The sequence below is a fragment of the Centrocercus urophasianus genome, unplaced genomic scaffold, assembly GCF_019232065.1.
Source record: "Centrocercus urophasianus isolate 14NV4802_14NV808 unplaced genomic scaffold, USGS_Curo_1.0 seq_11, whole genome shotgun sequence".
NCBI classification, from domain to species: Eukaryota; Metazoa; Chordata; class Aves; order Galliformes; family Phasianidae; genus Centrocercus; species Centrocercus urophasianus.
The window spans coordinates 20077311-20102835 of record NW_024884253.1 but is presented as its reverse complement, the minus strand read 5'-3'; the positions used below and the strand labels follow the sequence as shown (position 1 = coordinate 20102835).

At 36.2% G+C, this 25525-nt stretch overlaps 1 protein-coding gene across 6 annotated transcripts in view; it reads left to right on the top strand.

The window, feature by feature from the left end:
- Positions 1 to 25525, top strand: part of VPS13B (vacuolar protein sorting 13 homolog B) — a 417159-nt gene that overhangs the window by 79135 nt on the left and 312499 nt on the right. For all 6 annotated transcript variants that reach the window (XM_042834797.1, XM_042834830.1, XM_042834815.1 and 3 more), the window contains exon 17: positions 8838 to 9022. In XM_042834797.1, coding sequence (XP_042690731.1) covers positions 8838 to 9022 — 185 coding nt within the window. The remainder of the gene's footprint in view (positions 1 to 8837; positions 9023 to 25525) is intronic.

Below are 25525 nucleotides of genomic sequence, written 5' to 3'. Positions count from 1 at the left end.
TTTTTTTTTTTTTTTTTTTTTTTTTTTTTTTTTTTTTTTTGAGAATTTTGGAGGGCATTTTGGGCAAAAAAGGAAGAACCAAAGAAGAGCTGAAGTCAGGCTTCCCCTCCAAGGACAGGTTGAGGCAGCTGGGACTGCATTGAGAAGAGAAGGCCCTGGGGAGACCTGCTAGCAGCTTTTCACAGTATCTAAAAGGGTAGCTGTAAGAAGAAAGGGGACAGACTCTTTAGTAGAGTCTGTTGTGATGGGATGAGGGGAAACAGTTTCAAACTAAATGAGGGCAGATTCAGATTGGATATAAAGAAAAAAGATTTTTACAGGAATAGTGAAGTACTGAAACTTTTGTAGTCTGATATGTGGGAGGGGAAGATAAATCCATGGGCATTGTGTCTTTCCTTGTATAACTCTGTGGTCTTCTGGGATTTTCTTAGTGTTTATAAAAGGATTACAAGAATGCTGAGTTACACAGAATTTTTCATGAGACGGAGAAGTCTTTAGATCTGCTCCTGCTCAAAGTTTTTCCTCTTCCTGGCTCTGCAAAAGGAGTCTATTTTCTTTTCAATCCTTCTTTCTCCTTATGTTCCTCCTTCTCTGTTATCTCTTACAAGCCACTGTTCCTAGCTTACAAGACTGGTTAACCAAAGGAGATGTATTCAGATGGAAAGAAAAAGCCTCTGTTCTCCGTGACTGCATTTTTGTGACATCTTCACATCTGCATGCTTTGGAGAGGAGTCAAATTTATGGGGCAGCAACTCTTCTTCCTCATAAAATAGAGCTTTGGACTCTTTTTTTTTTTTTTTTTTTTTTTTTTTTTTTGGATGCTTTCATTCTGCGGGGTAGGGTCATCTCTGAATAGCTGTGCTCTGGCAAATCGGGTGGTCCTCACCATACATAGGGCCCATGAACTGGGGAGTATTTGGAACTGTTTCTATTAAATAACATATCTGTAATATTCAAATGTACTGTAATTTCTCAAGAGTAAGACAACAGTTGTATACTGATTTGAGTTGAAATTTGAAAATTGTTACCTGGCTGGAATGGACTAGGATGAAATACCTGTACATTATGAAATTAATTTATTAGGGATAGCTGATTTGTATTTGAGCTCCCTCCTCTTGCAGCTTCCCTGCAAACAGGGAGGACAACATGACAGTAACTTCAGGAAAAAAAAAAAAGAATGCAGTTTTAAATGATCATTTTGAATAGAAATCTCTATTAAAAATATAAATATGTATATATATATATATATTCTTATTTGTGCTCCTGGTAATTCAGTTCTACAAAAATACCTGTAAGTGCCTATGTTATTAGGTGAGTGGTTGAGTGAATTTCCTTCAGATTGGAGCAGTTGGTTTTTTTGAGAGTAACTGCTTTTACTTTTGGCAGCATGAAAGGAAGATGGAAGTCTTTGCTGTTCTCAGGGCTGCCCATTGTGGCTCTTGCTTTCCTGATAACAGCAGTTTAGGCATGTCTCCTTGTCATATGGCAGCAGTTTTCATGTCCAGCTCTTGGTTTATGCCATCGTGTCCTGCAAGCGACTGTTGTGGCAGCTTTCCTCACTGAGCACCCAACGTGTTTCTGAGCCCTCCTGGCTCCCTGTTTTACCTGCTAATGACAACCAAATGGCTCTATGTGGCAGATTTAGAGGATTGATTTAATGGCTGTTGCTGCTGTTTCTGGGAGCGTGTGGAGGGGGAAATGGGAGGAAGAGGGGAGAGGAAGGGGGAGAGGTGGCGTGTCTGGACAGTGCACCGCTTTATGGGAAAGCAGTTTCCAAAACTCTGTTCCACCCCTGCGGGTTCTGAGATTTGGTTACATTGTAGTATCTAAAGCAATGATGCTTGCTTTAAAGAAGCTGCAAAAAAAGTAACACTTTGTTTTTTCTCTTAGCAGTTAGGTAACTTCGTTGTTCAGAGGTTTATTGATAATAGTTTTAAATTTTATGTGATTTCGTTTGGTGGATCTGGTGGTCTTGATTATTTGCATCTCCAGCTAAATCATCTCTAAGTTCTAGCAGATTTCCATATCCCTATTTTCAATATTTTACTGGCAAGTAGTTTTCCTGAGAAGAGGCCAGGTGTAGCTCAAGTAGTTGATGTAAAAGTGCCCTGCTTCTGGTACAATCCGCTCTGTACCACCTTCATAAAACCACTTGTTCCATATAGGAAGTGGTCTTCTTTCTACTTTTCTTTTTTTTTTCATGTGGGTTTTTCAGTCTCAGTTATGAGTACCAAATTTTTCATATTTGGATCTCTTTAGACGTAATGTAGCTAAAGCATGCCGTATTCATTCCATCCCCTCTCCTTCTTTTTAAAATTCCTTTGATTTCCATAAATGACTAAAAAATTCCTTGATTCAAGTGAAAAGTGGCAGACTTCTTGGAGAAGCAAAGGAAGAATAGATACATAAAATGTTAAAAATAAAATAAAAAAAAAAAAATTCATAATAGTCATTGATCACATTCTGTGAGGAGAGTTTCTTATTCCTTGTTCTCTGTTTTTCCTTCAGACATCCTAGGGAATTCAGAAAATGCTCTTTGTCAAAGTTGAAGCTTTATGTTTAGTCCAGAGATAAGACTGAACTCCCAGCCCCTTCTTGGTGGTGTCAATGAAGTTAGATAAAATCTTGTGCATTGTGAGGCCTGTAGTTAGCCAATGACTGAACTTGTAGTGGAGGTAAACTGCTTTCTTGCCTTCTCTCTTAAACGTTTAATCCAGGAGGTTTCAGTATTCATCTGATGCTTAATGTGGTTGTATTTGAGCCTACCTAAATTAAAAGTACCCTGTCCTAGCTTTTTTAGGGGTCTTTGTTCTTTCTTGCAGCCTTCAGTGTTTTCTCCTGGTGTCTCACAGATCACAAAATAACCATCCCACTGAGGTCACTGCTACTCAATTCCTTATTGCTTCACAAGCAAGTAATATTATTCTTATCACTTTTAATGTCCACCTGTAACAGAAAAACGTAAAAATGGAGTAAAAATAACCAAAATTTCGAGTTCCTAATATGCATGTCCAGATTCTTGCTTCTTTGCTTCAAAATGATTTTTTTTTTTTGCAAGATTTCTTACTTATATATTTGATATCAGTAATCATTTTTTTGTTGTTGTTCTTGTAATAATCCATTTGTTTTTGCTTTGCTGTACAGGGCTGAATTTTATTGTTCTGTTCATATTCTTGCTGTAATGAGAACTGAGAATGCAAATTCTCTGATCACTTTCTAAGATAAAAAAGTTTGCACTTGGCCTGCTTTTTTTATTTTCATAATTGTTTCAAGGAAATCTCTGTCTTTCTGAAGTTCATATATGAATTAACACTGGCAAAGTTTTTTTTATCACTGTCAATTTCAATTCCAAAAGTGATGCTAAGAGCCCCCCTCCTCCCCCCCAAAAAAAAAATATAGACAACAGTCAGCTTTGAAGTGTTTTGTTCCCTTCCACTGCTGTATTTGAAGTTTGCAGAAATGTGCTTATTCATTTAAAAAAGTTAAATTTCCAATGTAGTTGTTTTCTTCCTTGTAATGAATTGTACTACTAGCTGTACTTCCTACAAATAAGATACAAAAGGCAACAGCAGCTGTCTCACCTGCTTATGAGGTGACCTAAGAGGTCTGACTTCCTTAGTGATGCCTGTAGAGCCTGAGAAGTTTAGAAGGAATGAATTCTGGAGATGTTTTTGAAATTGTCTTTAAAAGTAGGTTTAATTATTTGGTGATGTGGTTCTCTTGTACAATTAACTATATATGGTTAATATAAGATTAAAAGTATTGGTAGTGTATGTGGTTTTATCATATTGCTGTTTTTTGTGCTTTTTATTTTTGTAACAGTGATAGTAGTTTTGCATTTAAAAAATAAATAGTTCAAAACAGTGGTGGTTAAATTCCTTTCCCTTTCTTCTACCTGAGTGCTGTCTTCAAAGTTTTGGTGGTGTTTGCTTTCTTCAGTAGGAGTTGCTTCAGTGATGTTAAGTAAAAGGATCAAAATTGTCATTTTTGTGATATGAAGGATCAGAATAGGTAGAAACATGGACTTGATACATGTGTGTAGGTGAAACTTTGTTTCTGTTGAATATAAAGCTAACATCATTTTCTGTTTGCCTAGGAGAAAAGGTGCACAAATGCTGACTGAAATTCTTAAGGTGCTTAAATTACATTCAAGCTCTTTTGAGGCCCAGTTGCTGGGTTCTAGTAGCAGGTTACTGGCTTTGTTATTTTGGAAAAAATGAACTAATAGTTTTTTACCGTACAGGATATGAGTAATAAGAAAAATTAAATTTTTGGAAACATTTTGCAGGTTCCAGCTCTGCAATTGGGGACTCTATATAAACCTTTGGAGCCAGCTGTTCACTGCTATATTCTTTCAGTCATTTGGAGGTGTTGATTTTAAAGGAATGAGTTGCTGTTCCTGAAGTCTACAAACTGAAAATATTTCATAGCAGACCTGTGAACTTAACATGCGTTGGTAACATTGGTGTCTCTGCATGGCAGATAAGGACCAATTCATGGTTTCATTCAAAAACAGTGAAGAAAACTATTTTCTTTAATGGTATTCCAGATTCATCCAGATATTTCAGCAAGTCTTTATTACAGTTTGTCAGCAAACTGAGTACAACCAAAGTGTATTTAGAAATCATTTAATTAGGACAGATTCATTTTCACTCCATGCCACTACATAGCAAGACTTGCTTGTTCATATTTCCTTAAATTTATTCTGGAATTTGTCCAAGTTTAGCTTTAATGAGTAGTCTATTCTGCTAGTTACATTAGGATTTATTTTCCCCTGGAGAAGGGTGTTAGAATTGCTAGTTTTTTAACCTGTTCAGTTAAATGAACGTAAGTTCAGAACTGCATCTTAACTCTTGAGTGTAAAGATTTGAGAAATAGTTATTTCTATTGTTACAATTTTACCCTGCACTTTAATTGGTGGCTTTAGAACCCAACTATGTGTCATAACTGTTTTAATATGGCAGTGAGTTTTGATAAGAAGTTGTGCTCAGTTGCTTAATACAAATTTAATGATAGAGTATTGAAATGCTGGTTTAGTTTACTGGAGAAAAAAAATATAGTTGTATTTTCACTCATTGCTTGAATATATCTCTTGAGTCATAAACTATGGTTAAATTTAGTTCAGTACCTTATTAATGATGGATTTTCTGTATTAACAGGTGCAGTCTGGTAGCAGACTTGTATGTTAAGTTCTTTTAAATGCATTATTTGTGTTTCAAAACTATCATAATAAATCCTGAATTATACATGTACTTTCATCACTAGCCAGGTCTAGTTAAAATTTCCTTTAAGTAACATTTGCTGCACACATGGTACAATACATTTCCCCTCCCCACACCTTTATGGCCTTTATTTTTTTCTATAAAAAAGGATTTATTTTCTTCAGCTTCCTATTTCTCCCAAGTTATCTGAAAAGGAACAGTGCACTTCATTCCTCTGGGATTGTTAAAGTACAAAAAGCTTAGAATTTTGCATATTGTTTGAAAGAAATTTCCTACACTGTAGTTATCCTTAGGGAATAGTTTATGTGAAACTTCTATATTTCATATAGCTCAGTACAGTAGCTATGAAATTAATAGTCAGACTTTTAAAGTGAAATCTGTTCCGCTGTTGCATTGTATGCTGCTATTGTCATAGCTCTCTGAAGCCTGTGAGTTTAGTAATACCTGTCTGTGTTCTTCATGGTGCCCAGAGTTTTTCTTTCAGCGACTAAAAAGCTGTAGTGCATCTATATTGGGGGTTATGCATTTATCTGAGCAGCTGAAGTGAGTGGTGGTTGGTTTTTTTTTGGTTTTTTTTTTTTTTTTTTTGGCCAGTTGTGTCCCATGGAGGGCAGTCTCAGTGTTTCAGAGTACATTATGTTGTAAGTTTCCTTCAGTTGTCTGGATCATAGTGATTCTTTTTAGGTTTTTTAAAATTATTTTTTAAACTGGGCAGCATCTTTACATACTTGACTTGACTTTTCAGCTTTCGTCTCCTATTATGTCTTGTTGAGTAGTTCTTGTTTTCCAACTAGTGCGCTGTGGATATTGTGTACTCCTTTGATGTACTGTGAGCAGTAATCACAGACAGTGTGTCATCTGCTTGGGTTCTCTAGGAAAATCCTTATGGCTGTCAAATTAAAAGGCAGATACAAAATATGGGAGTTCTGAATTTCAAAGACTGATAGTTCATTTCAAACAGTTTTACCAAACTTTGCCATTGAAGAAAAAAAAAAAAAGGCCAAAAAAAAGCCATATATTCTGATATTAATAACCATCTTGTTAGGTATGAGACCTGGACAAATTCTGGGTCTCATGGTTGATCTGCTTATAAGCGGGTCTTATCTGCCAAAAAAAAACAAACCAAACCAAAGCAAAAAAACCAAACACCCCAATTTTACACATTTCCCAGTTCTTACAGTGTTTTACATTGATGTCTGTGGGTTGTATCGTCTGTCTGATTAGCACGGGCTTAAAATGTGTAATTATGCTTTTGATGCATTGAGAACTTCTTTAGAAGGGCTGAAAGAGTAGATGGCAAATGTGAGTTCATAAGGAATATTAAGACTAATGTGAACAAAAACACCAAAACCAAACAGGTCACAATCGCGTCATCACTGTTCTCCTGGCATGTTTTTCCTGCTTTCAATGTTTAGTGTCTAAATTACTTGATGGTGGAGATAAACACAGAACCCCAGTATGGCTGAGGCTGGCAGAGGCCTTTGTGCCATCAGGCCCACTCCTGCTCCAGCAGGGACACCCAGAGCAGGGGGCCCAGGCCCACGGCCAGCTGGCTTCTGAACATCTCCAAGGAAGAGACCCCACAGCCTCTGGGCAGCCTGTGCCAGCACAGCAGTGCTGCCTGGTGCTCAGAGGGAGCCCCTGTGCTACAGTTGGTACCCACTGCCCCTTTTCCTGGCACTGGGCACCACTGGAAGGAGCCCTCACATGCCCTCTTGGAATTTCTCTTCAGGTGTTTATGGACACTGATGAGGTCTCCCTGAACTCCTTCTACTCCAGTGCTGAGCTAGCCCAGCTCTCTTGGCCTTTTCTCTTATGAGATGTTCCAGTACCTTAAGTTATATCTAATATACTTTGAAGAACTCTAAAAAGTACACCCAGAATATTTAAAAGGAGACTCCTATAATACAGATAAGATCATCTGTATGTTGTATATTATATTTTGGGGACACTAGAGAAAATAATGCTCAAATTGAAAGAGTAGATCTCAGTGTTGGAGCAGGAGGTTATTAGAACAAAGATAATAGCGTTGTAAATGGGCTTCAGGAAAGGATCCCAGAGTGGAAGTGAAGAACCATGCGTGTGAACCTAATGAGGTTCAACACAGCAAAGTGCAAGGTTTTGCACTTGGGCCGGAGGAATCCCAGGCATCCATACAGACTGGAAGGAGCAGTCCTTGAGAGCAGCCCTGTGGAGAAGAACCTGGGGGTTTGGATAGATGAAAAACTTAACATGAGCCAGCAGTGTGCCCTTGCGGCTTAGAAGGCCAACGGTATCCTGGGCTCCATCAGAAGAGGGGTGACCAGCAGGGACAGGGAGGTGATTGTCCCCTTCTACTCTGCTCTTGTGAGGCCTCATCTGCAGTACTGTGTCCAGGTCTGGAGCCTCCAGTATGAGAAAGGGAGATGTTGGAGAGGGTCCAAAGATGATCAGGGGACTAGAGCATCTCCCCTATGAAGACAGACTGAGGGAGCTGCAGGGTGACCTCATTGCAGCCTTTCAGTACCTAAAGGGAGCCTGTAAACAGGAGAGGAATCAATTATTTGAAAGGGTAGATAATAGCAGGATAAGGGGAAACGGTGTTAAGTTGAAGGAGGGATGATTTAGGTCGGATGTCAGGGGGAAGTTCTTTACTATGAGTGGTGAGGCACTGGAACAGGCTGCCCAGAGAGGTTGTGGATGCCCCATGCCTGGAGGTGTTCAAGGCCAGATTGGATGGGGGCCCTGGGCAGCCTGGTCTAGTATTAAACGTGGAAGTTGGCGGCCCTGCATGTAGCAGGGGTTGGAAATGCATGATCCTTGAGATCTCTTCCAACCCTGGCCGTTCTGTGATTCTATAAACCCTTGTTTTCAAATGTAGGATAATTGCATAAATAATAAGAGTAATAATATAAGTATGAGGAAGAAAAGGGAAGTTACTTCTATGTAGTTATTAAGAGCCCTCCTGTTGGTACTGGGCTATGATGTCACAGAAGAATTTATTTCCAGAATGTCCTTTAGCTTTACCTGCTCTCCTAGTGCCCTGAAGCTTCCTACTAGGTTATAAATTTAAAAGGATTGAAAAATATTAGAACCTATATGGAAACTTCTAGTGAATCTAGTATGTCAGCTAACTATGGAATATGGAGGTAAATGTGGATTTTTGTTTTGTACTTAATTGTATAATTATTGTTTATATAGGTTGATTATTGTCTATATAGGTTTTTGTATCACTAGAAATATTTTGTTTACTGATTCACAGTAAGCTTTGAAATAAACTTATTTCCTATAAAGCTTTGAACAGATTTTTTTAGTAATTTGCATGATTTTGAGTACCTTTTATTTTGCTGATGTGCTTTTATTTCAGTATTTTAAAACAAGGAGTTAATTAAATAAAAATAGTTATTTTATCTCACATTTTATAGGATGATGTAAAGTTAAGGTATTTAACAGAACTCCTATCTTGAGTGAATTTCAGTATAAGTAGAATAAGCTCTTTCGAGATGGAATTTTAATAGTCACATTATTGTCTCTATAGATTTAATTGCTCATAGTCTGCTATTCTATAATTCAGCTTTTGAATTGTTATTCTTCTGCATCAAACTAATGATTTTTTTCTCTCAATATTTTAAACAGGACCAAGAGAGCTCATGTCCCTCTAACAGAATGCATATTTGAACTTCCGAATTTGACAATTCAAGCAACTAGAGCTCAAACCCTTCTCCTCCAAACTATTTATCAGAGCTGGTGTCATCCTGTTGGAAATGTCAGTTCTGTGGCCATCAATGAAGCTTTACTGAATGAAGTTTTCCAGTCTTCAGGTAAATATGTGATACTTTTGGTCAAGTATGTCAGATTAATATCTTGATTATGGTATGGAGCACTGTTAGCAAATGTGTATGCAACTATATCCTTTAAATCCAGGTTTTTACATAAAGTAGTTAACATACAGAATGTTTTTTGTGTGTATGTGAGTATTTATAGCTAATGCTTGGAATCCAGGATGTAAGCTAAGCCTCTGAGCTTCACTCCTTGGCACCAAATTCTGGATACATTTAATTTTCCCATATACAATAATTTTTCCATAATTCCCTCATCTAAAACATCCACCCTTTCTACCTTATATGGTATAATGTTGTAACTGAAGATCATTTTGAGGTGAAGCTGTTGGATAAAATAAAAAATACTGGATTATTAAAGGCTTTATTAATCAATGGTGAATAAAAGTTGATTTTTTTTTTTAAAGATCTGTGTATGTTTTTCATCTAGTTCCACAAATAAATGTTTCTGTTGTGAAACAGCTAAAGACATATGAGTCTCAGAGGTGATGATGTAAATAATGAAATTTGCTACCTATCATTCCTTTGGAAAATATCCAGGGATTTCAGGAAAGAAATTGTCCTTACTGATAAAATGCTGAGACTATCACCTGGATTCATTGTCTGTGTGTAACAGTTTTAATGAATATAGGTCTGCATTATCTAGCTCGTATATAAATTGGGGCTTCTTCAGATTGACTGCATTTGGTATTTTGCTAATTGTGGTCACTGTAGTATTGGTATTTTCTCAGTGTGTTAAATATTGGCGTATACTTCTCGCTTGTTTCCCTGAATGATTTTATTCGTTATGGCTAAAGTTAGGAAAACAGAAGATTTACTTTTCCTGTCCTTCTTTCTCTTGTCCTGTGTGCAAAACTATTTCATTAATGTTGGTGTATTAATTTAAATACTGTTTTTTAAGACTTTATCCAAGATTATCTGCTGGTACTAGAAGTAAAGGATTTAAAAACGGAGCCAGGAGGGTGCTAATAAAGAGATTAAGTTTCATCTTTGAAAACTGGGAAAGGCTCTTGTATTTAGATGTCATTACTGATATGACATTGCCCAAATTTTTGTACAATTCTTGGAATAATTGTGAATAAGGACTTTTATTAAGAAATGTTTAGTTTTTTCTACTTTCTGAAAAGTCTCATTGATTCTTTTCATTCCTTGTTTACGTGTAGTCACAAAAGGATGCGATTGTGGGGTTTTACTTTCAAGTACCATTACTTCTAAAGGTAGTAGGCTTAAAATCTACTCTCCGGACGGATGTGAAAATGCATCATATGATCAATTAGGTGGCCTTAGGGTTCGCAGTTTCGAAGTAACTTGTTCTATCATTTAGTATGGTTTCTGTCCTCCAGTCTGGAGAACTGTAATACAACTACCCTATTCTGCAAATTCATTTATTAGAGATCTGGAGCACAAATTTTAAGTACTTGAAGTGAATGAACAGCATGCTTGTTGTCATACTTGTTTTGATCTTCTCTTATTGTGGCTTAGTGCTTGTCCTAATAAATTATATGTTCCTGTAGTTGTAATTCACATTAAATAGATGAAAAGAGTTTTGAACTCAAAGCAGTGAAATGATTTCTGTCTACCAATTTGCTGTAACCTTCAGCTTGTTTCATTCTGTGAGTCTACAACATTATGTTGGAATACATTTGGAAAAAAATTAAGATCATGCTTTGTAAATAGTGCTTATACTTAGAGGTGGATTGCATATACTTTAATGGTAGCATCTATATATGTGTGGGTGTCTATAATTATGTGGGGAACTTGAATTCTTTTTTGGCTGAGTTTTTTAATAACTATGAAAGTAGCACAGCAAGAAAGAACATATTATTGGGATTTTTAAAAAATATTAAAAAAGGCACAGCTATTAATCACTGATACTGATATGCTAACATTCATCTTAGCTTCCCCAACACAAAACTGCAGTTGAGTGAATTTTGAACTTATTTCCTATTTGTACTGTAGTTAAAGCCTTTGACTAGGTACTCAGTCTTTCCGTAGTATCCAGTTACTCATCACAGTTACTCCTCATCTTTATATACCTAACATCTGTAACCTTATAGTGATTTATTATTTTTCTCAGCATTGTAGTCTTAAATTGATGTTAAATATCTGACTGATTTTTATTTCTCTATGTCTTCCTTTCAGAGGCAAGATTTAGGCTTTGCCTCATTTTTGGTGATCAGAAATCCATCTCAAGGATTACTGATACTTCCTTTTGTGGTGAGGCTGAACCTGCAGTGAGCACCTGGTTTGGTGGCTCCCTGTTTTAGAGAGGCTATAAAGAAAATGGAGAGTTTTGGAGGGCTATTGAGACCTACTGGGTCTTTACATGTGTTTCCATTGAAAGTGGTTGAAGGAGCAAAGTTTGGATAGCGCACTGGAGAGGAGGCTAAGGCAGAATTTCACAGCTGCATGCAAATGTTTGATGGACAGTTTCAAAGATGATGTATACAAATTATTATTGATAATGCCAGGTGATAGAGTACACTTGCATGTGTGTATGGCTACCTGTACAGATCATGGGCACTTGGAACACTCGTAGACAGCACCAATGGGCTCTTCTAGGCTTGTGCAGATAGGCATTTAATGGACTGATGGCTCCTGTAGTGGGTCTAGAAGTAGCTGGGCAGTGGATTATTTTGGAATCATAATCTGTGTTTCATGATTAGTGTTGCCCAAATTATATTCTACCTTTTACATTTTCCAACTTCAAAAAGCCATCCGTTAGTTTCAGTCATAAGTAGTAGGGCAAACAGCTTTGTCTATCTTGAGGTTCTTATTCCCCTGTTAAAAATAAATAAAAAGCAACCAGACATGACTTTACTCTGAAAAAGAAGGGACATATTTAGTTTGTCGTCTTATTTTGAATGATCAGGAGACTGCCAGCAAGCCTGCCTTATCATTTGGGCAACCAGATTTTGCTCTTTGATTTGCAGTACACCACCTTGCTTTTTTATCCTTATGAGCAGACTGTGCCTTCCAAGACAAGGTGTGTTTTATCCTTCCAATCTGATCTACCAGTTTTGAAGATATGGGACTTAATCTTTTTTTCTTTTATATTTTCTTTGTTTCTGTCACATAGCTAGTCTCAAATGGTTGCCATTTTTTTACTTTTTTTTTTGCAACTGCCTATATCTGTGTTTACTACTTGTGTTGAATGAACAGTTAAAGTAGAAAACCAGTAAAAGTCAAAGAGTTCAAAAATTAGTAGACAAGTATAGATGCATGAATTGCAGGAAGAGGTGAATATATCAAAGAAGAGCATGTGTCCGTTGGCCTTTTGACATGCTCCTGAGAGTCTCAGGCATGCTTTGGAGGCATGCTCTGGGAATCTGTCTGCTGGCATAACTGCTGAAAGATACTCTGGATGCAACTTCAAAAGGTACGTCTGCACTGTGTATCCCAGAAGCATAGAAGATAGAAGTTAAAGCTGGTATGTGATGTTTGGTGCTGTGGTTACTTCAGTAATATTTTTTGGCTCCACAACTTCCTCCAAACTAGCTGAGGATGAAGGTCATGTGATTCAGAAAAAACTCTCAAACACTTCAGTATGCAGTTCTTCATGCAAGTAGATTCAAGGAATATAATAAGATAAAATTGTTTGCTCTGTTTTCCAGAAACCTTCATCAGTCAGGAGAAAATCACTTTCCTCAAGTATTTTGGAGTTGTTGGTTGTTAGATATTATGCCTTCATCAGATAGACTTTTGATTTTAGAGTTCATCAGTTTCTTTTGATTAACTTGTCAAAAAGAAAGGAAGCTGAAAAAATGAGTTTTGAAGTCTTAAAAGCAAATGTGTGTATTTTGGTTTCTTACATTAATAAGGCTTGTTATCTTAAAGCTACCACTAAAACGACACAGGCTGTAGACTGTCAGAATGTGTGGAGCATAAATTAATGCAAGTACTTAAAGGTGTGTGTTTTTTATGTTAGTAATTATTGTAATGCTACCCTGTGCATAAGTGTTGTGCATAAGCGTTGTGCCATACCTACCTTGAAACAATATAATTCTGCATCAGGCAGATTTATCATTACAACTGACTTGGAATGTATGGATATCACTAGCTATTTAGTGGAATTTTGAAAGCAATGAATTTTGTCTTCAATTTGGACATAACTCATTGAGGATTAGTTTATTTTGTTTACCCAAGCTATTTTTATAATTCTTTCCCTATATAAGCACAATAGAATGTTGATGTGGTAGTTAAATAGTATGTTACTTATTATACTTGCTCATGCTTGAGAAACATCCCTATTTTCCATTTTGTCCACTCTGCATGTAAAAAGAAACACAAATACAAAATACGTTGTGCTTTCTGTGTTTTCTACAAGTGGATTTATTAATGATGCTAATAATTTTTTTTTACTATTTTATATTTTTCAAGAATGATTATGCAAAATACTACAACTTTGGTAAATATTATCACACTCTTTTAGAAGTTGAGCATAATTAATCCTTTGGAGTAATTTCATCATGCATTTTCTCATTTGTTAGTTGGTGTACCCGAAGCACTCAGTTTTCTAACCATTTCAGCCTGCCAAAAAAACATACACACAGTCACACATGGCTTTAGTTTACTCTGGAAAACTGGAACTTGCTACCACTTTTTCCTTGTCCTGTTCAGGTAGTTCATTATTTTGTTGACAGTTCGGTTCTATTAATCTGGTATTTTTGGGAAAATTGCTTGCAGACCTTACATTTCTCTATTGAAGGTGATCAAATAGGCATTTGAATCCCTCATGTAAATGATGTCTTAAAGTTAAAATAAAATCTACTTTCCAGAAAGTAACTGTAAAACTATTTTATGCAAGATTTCATGTGGGATACCTTAATGGTTGAATAATAAATTTTACCTCATAAAAATGAAATTCAATAATACAGTAGCTTTCTCAGCGCAGTAGCATCTGGTTGAATCTCATGAGAGCCAATATTTTCCAACTCATTAGGATCATGTCGTTCTGTATGTCGTCAACATTGACTTAGCCAAGCTACCTTTACTTACATAACCGCCAAACTATTAAATAGGTCTCTTGTGGAGTGAAGTCAAATATTCCTCTTATTTTGCTTTTGCCTTGGAAGAAGAGAAGAAAATGTACATACTGTAACATTTAAACATCTGGTCTAAACCACATCAGGGTAACACTGAGGAAAGTAACAGGATTCAGTATTCTTCCCAGGTGTACATATAAAAAGGGGTTGTGGAGCTGCTGCATAGTTCTTTTAACCACTTAGGAAAAAGACTCAAATAAGTGACTTGCTTTTCTAATACCCCTTGATCTTAGAACTGCATTTTTCCTCTTACCCCCCTCCCTCACCACCAAACCCCAAAACCCAACGAAAGCCTAGAGTAAAAACCTAATGTAGGCTGTTAAGCTCTAATTGCTTCCTCGTAATGGCATTTAATCTTTGTTTGTTCCACATTTGGGGACTCATTTTGTGAACTTCATGTCTTCAACTTTCTGTTTAAAATGAAAGAGTGCCTTCTCTTAAGTAATAGCTTGAATGCGACAGGACACAAGTGTATGAAAGTTGCACAGTATAAACTGTTTGCTGTCTTGCATGGGTGATTGTATTTGCCTGTCCTTATCCTTCATGTAGTTTTATTCCTGCAGTATGTTAATAGTTATGTAATTGTATATGTGTATAAGTTGTGTAACTGTATAAAATGTATATTTTTATACATTTTGCATTGCTATGAAAGTCTGGAGATTAGCACTGATTTCAGATATATATACAGTGTTGATAACCAAACCAAGCACAATTCTTTATTTTAACACGTAGAGCGGTGGTACAATTGTACACAACCTCTTCTTTCCTCTTACAGTAGACATTTTCAGTAATATTCTTAAGTCTTGACTTAACCTGAAAATGGGGTAGCTGGGACATGGCATCACTTCAGTTTGTAATCAGTGGTCTTTAGCATTAGTATCTTCTTAATAAGAATTCTTAATTCTTCTTAATTCTTAATTTAATTCTTCTTATTATTAAAAATCTGCTTGAAATAAGGATTCGGTGTGGCCTGAGAACTGACATATGAAGCAAGCACAAAAATGTATAATTATAATTACTTCTTGTGTTTTTCTTATACAATTTGTGTGCACTTCTTTGCTATGAAGATAAAAATTCACAGCGTTCTGATTTGATATTGCATATTGATATGAATACTCAAGGCATTCGTGCCTAACTTTTATCTGTAATGCTGTGCTGAAGAATCTAACAATAAAAATTACTTGAGACTTTTAAAATGTCTGTTACGGTTAAAGTGAACATATGCAGAATGTCAATAGCACAGTCGAGGAAAAAAAATCAGTAAGTTGTGAAAGGAATACATGCATGAAATCTATATGCATGTAAACATATATAAACTTTCTAAGTTGAATTATGTTTCTGAATTGCAGTAGAGCATTGTGTTTTTTTGGAATTAACAGCAAATTCTTGCTTGGTGTGTTGGTGGGCTACCAAAAACAAGACACCTAAGTCTAGAGCTATAAATAGTGCCCTTCCACTATAGTCTGTAGTTTATTTGCACAAATAGTAATTGAAGCTGTAATGGAGAGCACCTGTTTTGTTTGCTCAGCTGTTAACTTTGTTATTTCATGTTTTATTAAGAAAGGTGTGTTTGGACAGCAGGGAAGTAAGGCTGCTTTTTTGCCTTGCTCTAGCTGCTGTGTATGTCAGGTGAATAACTCTCCCTACAAGGAGTGTGAAGTAGTTTCTTTTATAAGAGCAATTTAACATGCTGAGGAAGATCCTGCAACACAGCTTGTTAGAAGAATGAGAACAGCGTAATGGTTTGTGAATCTCCTGCATAATAGGAACTAGAAAATTTCTGAGATGAGCACAGAGCAAATGTGTGCCAAAGTTTCAGAGTTAACAGGAGGAAGGATTCTTTTTTTGAAGGAAGACCAAAGAAGCTGGTGCCAAATTTAGGGTCAGCTAGGAAGCCATGAGTGACTGCTACTGAATGAAGGAGAATGGTGGAGTAGTATTTTTTGGTGCCCACCTTTTAAAAAGAGGTTGACCTGACTTGTGCTATAATGAGCGCTGCTTTTCTGAAAAACAAAAGCAAATTTCTTTTCCCCTGGGGAAAAAAAACCACAAACGTACATAAGAAAACTGAGGTCACGAGGGACATTATAAAGTTGTTTGCATAAGAACAGATTTTTTTTTTTCACCATTAAAGCACTACGTTTAATAAAAAATGCTTTGATTCTTACATAGCATTAAAAGAAGTTTGAACATCTTGTAATAATCTTCTTTATTATCATAGAGAAATTTTGCAGTTTAGGAAGTAATGACTGATTGGGGTTTTGACCTTGTTGATGGAAGAAATATCATACAGTCAGAGAATGTCTTAGTTTGGAGGGGAACTTAAAGATATCTAGTTCCAACCTCCTCCTTCTCACGGTGGCCAGGATTACTACTCAACAGATTACACTGCCCAGGGCCTCGTCAACCCGCCCTTAAACACCTCCAGAGATGGGGCATCTACTATTTTTCTGGACAACCCGTTCCAGCACCTCACCACCCTCTGAGTAAAAACTCTTCCTGATATTTGATCTGAATCACTATGCTCTCAGTTGAAAGCCATTCCCCCTTGTCCTATCACTATCAGACCATGTAAAAAGTCGGTCCCCCTCCTGGTTGTAAGCTCCCTTCAAGTTCTTGAAGGCTGCAGTGAAGACTCCCTGGAGTCTTCTCTTCTCCAAGCTAAACAGGCCCAAAAACCTGAACAAACCCAACTGTCAGCAAAGATGATTTTGAAAGGACTGGATTACTACAGAATGTGAAAGGGGGAGAAAAATTAAAAAAAAGCAGAAAGTACAGAACTAAAGAAACTAAAGAAGAGTACTGTAGAATTACTTTTGTGTAATGAGCTCTAGTTAATTGACATTGAAAATGATTTCCAATATTATGTGACCTCATTGTGGGAATGGTTTTTTTTTTTTCTTTCTTAGTTTTTTTTCCCTTCTTAGTTTCTGACGAACTAAGATGGCAAGGAAAGTGGTGCTCTTGTCTCCATAATGAGATACCAGAGTATTACATATTGCAGTATTTGTTGTTGGTCTGAACCCTCAGATAATGTATTGTATTACATCAGGCTTTTTTAAAAGCTGTGTGTGATTAGTGATTGTTTTTAAACCTAGAGATTAAAGAAGCAAATCCTAGCTTTTTAGTTGTGTACATGTTCAAGTTGATACTCTCTGTAGTAGGCTATTTTTAGGAGAATTGTTAAACAGTTGAATTGCAGACTATGAAGTGGTTATTGTGTCCCTTGCAATAAGGAATTTATTTGTTTCTGCATGTCTAGTCTACTTCATACTTATAGAATAAAATCAATTGCAAGGTATGTGTAATTAGTTAATGATGAAGAAAATTAAGCAGTTAAATAACACAGGTATTTATAATAGTGTCTTCTGTTCCCAGGAGTTTTCTTCTGAGCTATTAGAAGTGTCTATTAGCTATTAGAAGTGTTCCTATTCTGAGAGGAATTTTCAGCAAATGTTGCCATAATGTGATAAGCCATTTTTAAGGACTGTCAAGTAAAGGAAATAAGGTTGCAAGCAATGTGAACTAGAATGTTCTCTGGCTCTCTAATGGAGGACAGAAAACACATTTTTACTGGAAGCTAGCAATCTACAATTAGAGCGGTGCTTTGACTGTGAGTTATTTAGGTTATACTGTTACGTCTGCAAAGGTGGGTGATTCCTTTCAGTAAAAATTCTATTTCTATTGTGCAAAAACAAACGAACAAACAAACAAAAAAAAGACAAAAAAAGCAAAAGAAGAACACACACACACACACACAAAAAAAACAAAAGCACGCTGTAGTTTACCAGTAATGCAAATGCATGATAGCATAAAAAAACAGATAAAATTAGACAGAAAAAATTAGGAAAACGTAGGTTCATAGGAAACCACTGCAAGTGAAAGAAGTTTAAGATGAACATTTAATCAAACATTAGTTTTGATTTGTATTTGGAGGGAAATTAGAGAGGAATAAAGAAAGGAGGATGTTCTATTACTGTGCCATTGAACAGTATACAGTGAAAGCACCTTCTTAGTTTGTAATGTGAAAATCTGAGTGAAGAATTATAGCAAAATTAAATATGGTGCAGCAGATGTAACTACTTTGATCCCACTTTGAAGTATTATAGAAGCACAGGAGAACATTCCGTGTTGGTTTTTTTTTTTTACCGTTGTACTTTTTTTCTCATGAATAAAGATGCATATCATACTGAATGTGATACGATAATTAAAAGCACAGATTCTGAGAAAGTGTCAGAATTCTGTGTATGACCACAGTTTCAGCTTCTGAGGTTTTGGAGCTTTGACTTATGCAAAGTAAGAGCTCCTACATCTGCTTACCATCCTCCAAAGCATACTTTGGAACCAAGGCAGACATTCACTCAGAGAAAGTAATCAGAGCTATTTCCAGAAACACCTTTGTTTTAGTTGCAGATGATCTAAATAAGCATGGTCCCCATCCTGAGCTTAGTTTCTTTCTGTTGAGATTACATCATAAGGCTGGTATCGATTAAAGATCAAACAAATGTGTTTTATTTTTCACTTTCTTTTTAACTTTTTCACCATCATCTTCTGGCAATTTTTGTTTGGTTTGAGAGTAACATATTAAACAAGTCCAGATATTACACCTCCTTATACTTGTTTCTCCTATCTTTTACACCCAAATTTGTTGCTGCACCTCTTTCTTTATCTTTTCCTTCTTTTACGTCTGATCCCATTCAACCCTTTTCTTCTTTATGGGACATTTTTGTTCTCATCTTTCTTTTCTCTTTTGCTTTGCCTCTTTTCCTGATTAACAACAGCAACCTTCTTTACAGTTCATTTGATCTTTCTTGATTTCTTGTAGCAAATTTAATTTGCCATTTACTGAGGGAAAGAATTGAATTAAGAAGCATAGTCATGTATCTCAAAGCAATATAAATTGTACTGAAAAGTTGAATTTATTGTTAGTATATTTTAATTAACCTCAAGACAATGTTGTGTAACAGTCACTTTTTAAATAGTGGTCTTTTAAAAACCTCCGGTTCTGTCTGAGAAGTAGAAAGGTGGGAAGAAATGGTGTAGAACTATGTGCAGCAATAGAACAACTGGAACTAAGAATCCTCATTGGCTATATTTGTTATATTAAAAATAAAAATAAAACTAATACCTCTTTCTTCTGCACCTTATACTCTTCACACTTCTGTTCCCAATGCCTCTCTCAGAAAATAGCTTGTGTAGAAATCTTAGAATAGTTCATTTTGAAGAATCCTTCAATGATTATCTAGTTTAAGGTGATGAAGTCTTATCCCAAGTCAGATGTAAGGTAGTTGTTTGTCCAGCAGTAGTGATGCATGTAGTGAGAGGAGTCCAACTGGAGGGCCACTCTGAAAAACAGCAGATGTAATGACCATCAGCTCTTATACTAGAGCAACTTTGACTTCTCTGCTGAGTTGAAGATTTTTTTGGGGAGGTGGGGGGGAAGTCAAGGAATACTTAAGGTTTCCAGTACTATCCATCTTCCGAAGGACTTTTCATATTCATCTTCAAGAAAATGCTTCCTGAAAAATACCTTGTACTGTTTCAACCAATTTGGTTGAGCTCAGTGGATTTTACTCATAAGCTATCTGGTGTCTTTTGATTTCAGATTGTGGCAAAAAATTGTGCTCCAAATAAAGGTGATTGTCATATCACTCAGCTTTCTGAATTTATATTCTCTGATATTTTGTCTATAGAAAGAATATAATGAATTCTGATTCCCTCCTTATGTATGAGGGCTGCTCCAAAAGTAATGCCTCCTGTTCTATGTGTTTTATGTTGACCCATGACATGAGAGGTGGATGGTGGTGGTATGGCAGTTAAAAGTTGAACCTTCCCACAAATATTCCAATTCTGTTGCTGTGTGACAGATGTCAGCAAGAGGGTAGTCTGTCAAAATGGTATCTGACAGAAGGATATATGAAGCAAAGGGAGTGGAATTGAATTCCTCCATATGGGGAAAAAATCATAGAATTATTAAGATTGGAAAGATTACTAAGATCATCTAGTCCAGCCATCAACCCACGCCTGTGACTGCTCCAGGCAGTGTCACTTAGTGCACTATCTACGCTTTTCTTGAAAACCTCCAGGGATGATGACTACACAGCCTTCCTGAGCAGCCTGTTCCAATACCTCACCATTCTTTCTGAGAAGAAATTTTTCCTAATATCCAACTTGAACCTATCCTGGCACAACTCATAGGCATTACACCCATTGACATTCACTGATGCTTGCTGAATATTTATGGAGACCAGACGGTGGATATAGTTAGGCAAAGTGTGGTGTGTTTCAGCATTGACAACGGTGGCAGTGGGTCACCTCCACTGGTGCAGATTGTTATGAGTACAGCATGTAGTCTTTTGCTCATTGCTGGTGAAAATATGTAGCTAATGGTGGTGTCTGTGTTGAAAATTAGTGTTTTGTAGCTGAGAATTTGCTCAATCAAATAGTGTTACTGTTTTCTCTGCCGTAGTTTCTATAGAATTACTTTCAGAGTGGGTTACGTACATCAACATATCTCAGATAAATTTTGTTATACAGGATTGCGCTCTTTTTTTAAATACTTAGATTTCTTATTGGTAAGAAAATCACTGGTCATCCATCCATCTTCAGCAGGCATCAATGACAGGAGGAGTTAAATTAAAAGAACGTGATTATATTCTTTGCTTGGTGGGAAAGTGATTTTGAAAGGATGACTGAAGTTAGGAATAAAATAAATATTTCTCAGATACCTTTGGAGATCACATGAACCTACTGTGATTTGCTCTCAGTCCTTTTTTGTCCACTTGAATGGTGATGAATAGCAGTCCTGCTTGCCAGGACGGAACAAAATCTTCTCATTTCGCTCCAACCTGAGTATAACAAAGGAAAATAAGTTCTTTGTTATGATTTGTTGCAAATCAAACAATCAGGAATAGAGATTTTTTTTTTTTTTTTTTTTTTCTTAGACCAGTTGCGCTCTTCCATGCTTCCCAGGACTTTTGGGGAGGGGTTGACAGTGAGTATTTGCTATTGAAAGTAGTTATGTCCAATTGTATTTCGCTTATAATTAGTGCATTGTTGGCAGTAAGCATTTGACTGGCAGTTTAGAACTGTAGGGCATACAGTGTAAAACACCTGCTATGTATCTATTGTACTCAATATTTTTTCAAAATTCTTTTAGTCCCACTTAATTTCTAACGAAGCCAAGCTTTTACATGTATTCAACAGCTTTACAAACAGTGTGAAATTGTCGTAATGTGTAGTTTGCAGGGGGGATCTGTGCTATTCCAGACATAGTCTTAAGAAATTGCATCTAAAAATACAATGTGTGCATCAGCAAACCCAGATCACTTCAGAGACAGTAGGAATCTACACATATTTGTCTTTTCTTTTTAGATTGACTAAGCTTTAAAATAAACCTTTGAGGCACTGATGTGGCAGCATTTGCACTTTTGTTGAAAGCTCATGATTGCTTCTTGGTACAGCTCTGGTCGCTCCTGGTTTCACCAGGTAACTTTGTATTCCATTCGGGGGACTTAGATTAGGTGACTGTGATCAGCAAAGTGCTAAGCACTTGATCTTCTGTCTTTCAGGAGAGTTTTTTTATGAAACTTACTTTGATGTGTACTTCTTGTCCAGGCTACTTTCCCAGTGGGATTGCTTTCATGCTGCAATCCATTCATATGTTGCTGTATCCCATATGTTATCAATGAAACACAGCTTGCCAGCAGATTTGTGCTTATCACCAAGGTAGTACCTTTACCTTATTCAGTGTTAGGAAAACTACTTTTTTGTAATTCATAAATTTTGTCTTTAAATTTCAACAAGGATTTCAGAAACTCCAAAACTCCTGAATATTACCTAAATACAGGAAGGAAAAATAAATAGCTGGAAAAGGAAATGATGCTTTCACTTTTTCCTCGTCTCATGCCCTTCCAATTCCTTTGCCAATTCAATTTGAATCTGATTTGTCTGAGTTTGAATATAAACTTCCAAGGGAATTTCTTATTATGTTAGTAAAGAGCTGATAATGTGTTTGGTTTTTGGGCATTTAAAGTGTTTATAGGAGCTTCTGCCCTAAAGATCTGTGTGACCTGAAGCTTTAATATAACATCCTGAATGCTGTCTCTTTGGAACTTGAGTCTGCATGTAATTTTTGAGAATATTAGCTTTATGACAGCACAAAAATATTGCAGAAGTCAGTTTGAAAATTGTACAAAGAATGGCAAAACAAAAAAAAAGGCACAACAAAGAAACTTGGTGGCAGGGTTTTGAAAGGACCCCAGTGATGAGAGGAGACCATGTTATGGTTTTTAGCATAAAATGCAGAGAAGTAAAAACAAGGGATGCTCTGATACATGAATGTTCTCTGTATCAGTGAGCAGGACTATATTTGTGGTAGGCTCCTATGCTTCTTAGAGCAATTAATCTTGAATTTGATTACTGTAGGAGATAACGAGCTAAGAAATGAATTTGGGGTGTCTGGTGACTGGTTTTCCCAAGATGAAGTCCTCTTTGAAGCTATAATGAAAGAGCGATACTGTCAGATGACTTCACAGTGTGATTTGGTATGTTGTATCAAAAAAGGTCAGATTTGCATTTTTTTCTTCCAGCGTTTTGAATTTTGGGAAGTAATCCTTCAAGCAACTCTTCTCTAAGGCTTGCTTATCTCCTTTTTTCTCCTGCAGTGTGATTTAAAATTGTTGCCTAAAAGATGGTGAGAAAAATTGAGAATAGTACGGCCTTCAACTACTGTGTATTTTTTTTTAACGAGCTCTGATTTTGCGTTGTACTTCCTTTGAAACTTTTTTAATTAATATGTTGTTAATCATAGTAAATCTCAGTCTTTCCAGCAGTTCCTCTAAATGAAACAGATACATCCCTCAGTTTCTGTAAAACCCGTTGCAGTTTTCTTCTGCACTTCAGAATCATATTCTACTTCACTGAAGCAGTGCTGAGCTTTCTTTGCCGTGGTTCATTAGAAGACTTCTTAACGCAATTGCAGATCACAGTTCAGAACCATGTTAAGCTTATGGATGCTTAAAGACTGCTCTGGACAGAGCTTACTGAGTAATCCTTAAAAGCTTGTTGGCCATAGCATCAGGGCACTTTTTCCTTTTCACAGAGAATTTTAAATGTTATTTAATGAAAATACCTTTTAACTTCTATGATTCACTTTTTCTTTTAAAAACATTGAATATGTGTGTACCCTTTTGGCTAAATCCTTGCATTCAGGTGAGGAGTTCTTTCCATTCCTTGCCTTTTTTTGTCTTTCACTATTTTGAGCTTACAAACCAATAAGTGTGATGCTAAGAAAAGTATCCACTGACAAATTATCCCATGTCAGGTTAGCTCTGTACATTGTCTGGTGCCCCCAGAAACCTTGAAAAACAACTTGACGTGCAAGTACAATTCAGGTAATTATTTTGACATTCTGAAAGCCACTGATCTTAAGGCTGATGTGGAATTTGGAGTGAAAGATGGAACTCTTAATAGGAATTATTTTAAAGAAAGGAAGGGATATTTTCTATGAGGCGAATCTACTGGTATTCAGGGCAACTGCACTGTGTATTGGAAGTGAAATTCTCTTGTCTAGGAAATTAAGGTATAAGAAGTTCCAGTAGCCAAAACAAATTCCAGTTAGAAAACACTTGCTTACGTTTACAGTTGTCAATGACTGAAACAATTTATTGAGTCTGCAGGGTTTGATTGATTGATTGATTGATAAACTCATGCTGCTGTTTAAGTACAAAAGAGTAATCCTATGGCCTTTATTTTAGAAGAGTTGGGGCTAAATGATCACAGAGCTTCCCTCTTTTCGTTTTCATGTTACTTCATGCATTATTTTGTTTGAAATGCTATTTCACCCACATCTCTAACTGGAGCTAGCTCATTTCTGAAGTGTTCTCTTGATCAGACTGAGCCTGTTTAATGCAGTTGACTCCTGCTAGCTGCTGGTGCTAGCTGAAGTTGCATATTTTGCTGTTTTGCTGTTTTTATATGTAATTTGCATCTTACTATGTTTATTTTTTTCTTATTATGAGGCTTCTGTTGCATATTATCCTAGCTAGTTTATTCATCAATTATTCCTCAGTGTTAATTGAAAAATGAGATGTTTCATTTGTATGAGAAGAGTATGGGACTGGAATAACAAATCATAAGAGAAGTTTACAAAACATGTTGACTGTGACATGTTATAAAAGGTGAACCATCTTTCTTCTTTACTAATTGTTCTAAATACAAACTATTAAATTATGTCCAGGTAAACTCTATTAAGCTGTCTATTTCAAGTTATTTAAAAAAAGAAAAGAAAGCAACAAACACTCTGCTTTGTAGTTACTCTGCTATTTCATACGCTACTGAAAACATTCTTTATGTTTTTAGGAAACTGTCAAAAAACAGCTAATAATCATCTCTGTATGTATTGAAAGTGCCACAGATTTTAATTTTAGGCACTGGTAATAATAAACCTCCCTTTGAAAACGGTGATTTCCATTTTTCATTGCTAGGTGTTTATATCTAGTTGATTAACATAGATTTTGCTTTGAATAATGTCTCATTAACAGAGGAAACTTCTTGATAATCGGGGAAGAAAAGAATAGAATGTTGTCTCAGTAGTGTTCTCTCAAGGTGTGCACAGGTATTCTGGTAAGGAGATAGCTTGGATTTGTATGTTTTCAAAGATTTCTGATGTGACTTCATATTGTTTCCTCATTATGAAAGTTGAGGTGTTGGTGAATTGTCATGTAATAGGAGCGTTTTGACTCATATAGTTATATTTGTCGTCCTGTTTGAACTTGAGTTTCTGTCACTGACCCGTTTGTTCTCAGAAAGATAAAATAATTTTTCTAACTTCCTGTCCTTAGGATGTGCGGTTAACTTTGTTGGCCTTGGAATCTGAATTTATCAGATGAATTCCTCAAGCCTACTATGAGTTGCCTGTATTTTATCCAGCTTTTCACTCTGCAACATGAAGTGCAGTGCTACTGTACTTAGTTCTGTGACTGTTTCTTTGTTTAAAAAAAAAAAAAAAAAAAGAAAAAGAAAAGAAAAAAAACAACAAAAACTTTACAGAGTACATAAGTACAACAGAATTGTCCGTTGGATCATTCTCATCTGTGTTAAGAACTGTTTGATATTTAAGTTGTAGTACTCTGTTTCCCAACAAAAGTCACGTGACGTCAGCAGTGAGGTGCAATAAGAGCTCTCTTAGGATTACTTTAAATAGAATGGAAGACTTTGGGTATATAAGGTTGTGTGGCCTTGAATGTGATTTTTATTTGATATATGAGCTGTGACATAGCTATAGCATGACTGAGATGTGCCTGTAAGCGATGCAGTGTACAGATGGGGTTTCTCTGAAACAAAGCCAGAGACTAAATCTGAATGTGTTCATTTAAAGGGTAGAGAATACTTCATAAAAACATATGGAAACATTTCTATGTTTTTTCATTAAACAGAA